The 2405-nt window shown below is 35.8% G+C and overlaps 1 protein-coding gene across 1 annotated transcript; it reads right to left on the bottom strand.

Moving 5' to 3' along the window:
* Nucleotides 1–1060: 1060 nt before the first annotated feature.
* On the bottom strand, nt 1061–2008 carry LOC110848962. The gene is made up of 2 exons (XM_035851481.1): nt 1598–2008; nt 1061–1525 (listed from the first exon to the last, which is right to left on the bottom strand). The coding sequence occupies exons 1-2, from the start codon at nt 1891–1893 to the stop codon at nt 1267–1269; spliced, it is 555 nt and encodes a 184-aa protein (XP_035707374.1). The 5' UTR covers nt 1894–2008; the 3' UTR covers nt 1061–1266.
* Nucleotides 2009–2405: the final 397 nt, after the last annotated feature.

The following is a 2405-nucleotide window of genomic DNA, read 5'->3' as shown; positions in this document are numbered from 1 at the left end:
AAGACGGGGTGTGCCCACTCATTGCGTTATTGCGGTGTATTTTTATGCTTTTCAAAATTATGTTCGAAACCGTTTTTCAAATTTGATTTAACATTATTTTCGATTAATAAATAAAAGTCCTCTTTACAACATGGTGGGTGGACACTTCCACAGTCGTAAGACCGGCTAAGCCTTTATGGTCAAAATCTAGGACCAGCTCTGATTTAACTGAAATTTTTTGTGTGAATACCCTATGGTCCCCTGAGCAAGAAAATACCTTTTTTCGTGGCGGTCTCAAAAAATTAAATTTCTAGAAATTTTCGAAATTTTTTATAAAAAATATTTTTTGCCTCAGATTTTCATGAAAACGATTTTTTAGACTAATTAAACTATGCTGAGCAAGAATATGAAGGAATTTGTTAATTTAAAAAACATCAATTTCGGAAATTTTGTAAAATTATTTTTTGTCTCATATTTTCATGAAAATGAATTGCTAAACTAGCTAAACTATGCTTAATCACGATATGAAGGAATTTTTGAAAAAGGAGAGCTAGGCGAGCTTGCTAGTATAAGGAAAGCTAGCTAGTAGAGCTAGCTAATACTAGCTATGAGAGCTTGCTAGTAGAGCTGGAAACCTAAAATCTTATCTTAGCCCGAAAATCTGACTTTATCATAAAAAATTTCTGCTATGGGTGAAAGAGACAAAGTCTTGGATTATCTGAAGTGTCCAAGAATAATGTGTATACAAAATTTCTGAAATTGATAGTTTTTTTAATTAAAAAAATTCCTTAATATTCTTGTTCAGCAAAGTTTCATTAGTCTAGAAAATCATTTTCATGAAAATCTGAGGCAAAAAATATTTTTTATACAAAATTTCGAAAATTTCTAGAGATTTTATTTTTTGAGACCGCTACGAAAAAACGGTATTTTCTTCCTCAGGGGACCATAGGGTATTCACACAAAAAATTTCAGTCAAATCCGAGCTACTCCACTGAACTAGATTTTATCCAACCTGGTCTTAATCAAGGTGACTATGTGACTAGGTTGGAATCGCACACCGAATTCGCCCCCTGAACTAGATTTTATCCAACCTGGTCTTAACCAAGGTGACTATGTTGGAATCGCACACTGAATTCGCCTCCTGACTGGTCCCGAAATTGGAGACCATGCTTACTTGACAAAGACTCAGCCTGTGCATTCTAGTAATATTAAGTTTCTATGCGTCAAACGGATGATTTACTGCAAGCTGAAATTTGTTGTAAGTTAATTCGCGTCTTTCAATGGTGACTAATCGATAATGTAATTTACCATTAAACCGTCCCTTTCACCGTGGACGCAGGCTTTTTCAGAATCGTTTTCGCGTTTGATGAGGAAAGTTAAGCCAGCAGTTTTACCAGGGAAATATTGCTTCCAGGGAATTGTAATCGTTCTATTTTGTCTCTTTTCCGCAACAGAGTCGCTGTCTCGATCAGATTTTACCTTTTGCCATTCAGTGAGCTCTTCAGCTTTGTACTGATGTCCAAATTCTGATTGCAGCGTCTTGTTACTAGATTAATGAAAACATTAGTATTTTTGATTATGCAAAAAATAATTGAGATCAAATAGTACTTAATCTTACAGTCGCGTTGCTGCGGTTGGAATTCCGTTAAAGACGCAAGAACTTCCCCTTTCAGAAAAATGCTCTTTAAAAACCTCCCCACAATCTAATTTCATTCCGTTGAGGAAGCAGCGTTCAAATAATTCCGAACAGTTTACCATTCCCTGCAGCAGAAGACAAGAGGGAATCCAATTTTTTGTGATATCATACATAAATACAGCGCAACTAAATGTGATTTCAATTTTCCTAACCTCTCGAATAAATGGGGCGACTATTTCACTCTTCTGTAGATCATTGTCCATTACTTGTTCAGTCATGTGAAGGTAATTTGATAATTCCCAGTTAGTATTGTTCTCATGGCTAACGCCATTCAAACCAGCAAAAGTTGTGTTGGGGGAGCAAACTTGATCAAAGATTTGAACTACTCCTACGGTCTCGTTATACGTCCAACCATCAACAGTATCAAGGTCATAGATTACGAAAATAGAATTCCTGTAATGTGTAAGTATAAACTGTTAAATTAAATAGATCAAATATATTATAGATAAATTTTGAGGTACAGTCCTAAACAATTTGTCATCTTTTTAGCTGTATTTCTTAAAATATTCTCTTTACCTTATCGCTTCGTCGATTTGGCTTTTCTTGAAGCCCCCCGGAGGGGCAACGGTGACCTTGGGAAATGCAACATTTCCGATGTACGTTTCCTCCGTTTCAGGGTTAATTACTAGCGGATGGCCCATTGTTCTTGTCCTCCCCATTTGAACAATGACGTACACAATGGCAATTAATATCGCAATAACGACCATCCAAAACACCCTAAAATAAAGAA

The sequence above is a fragment of the Folsomia candida genome, unplaced genomic scaffold, assembly GCF_002217175.1.
Source record: "Folsomia candida strain VU population unplaced genomic scaffold, ASM221717v1 Fcan01_Sc004, whole genome shotgun sequence".
Lineage (NCBI taxonomy): Eukaryota > Metazoa > Arthropoda > Collembola > Entomobryomorpha > Isotomidae > Folsomia > Folsomia candida.
This window is presented reverse-complemented; position numbering and strand designations above follow the sequence as displayed.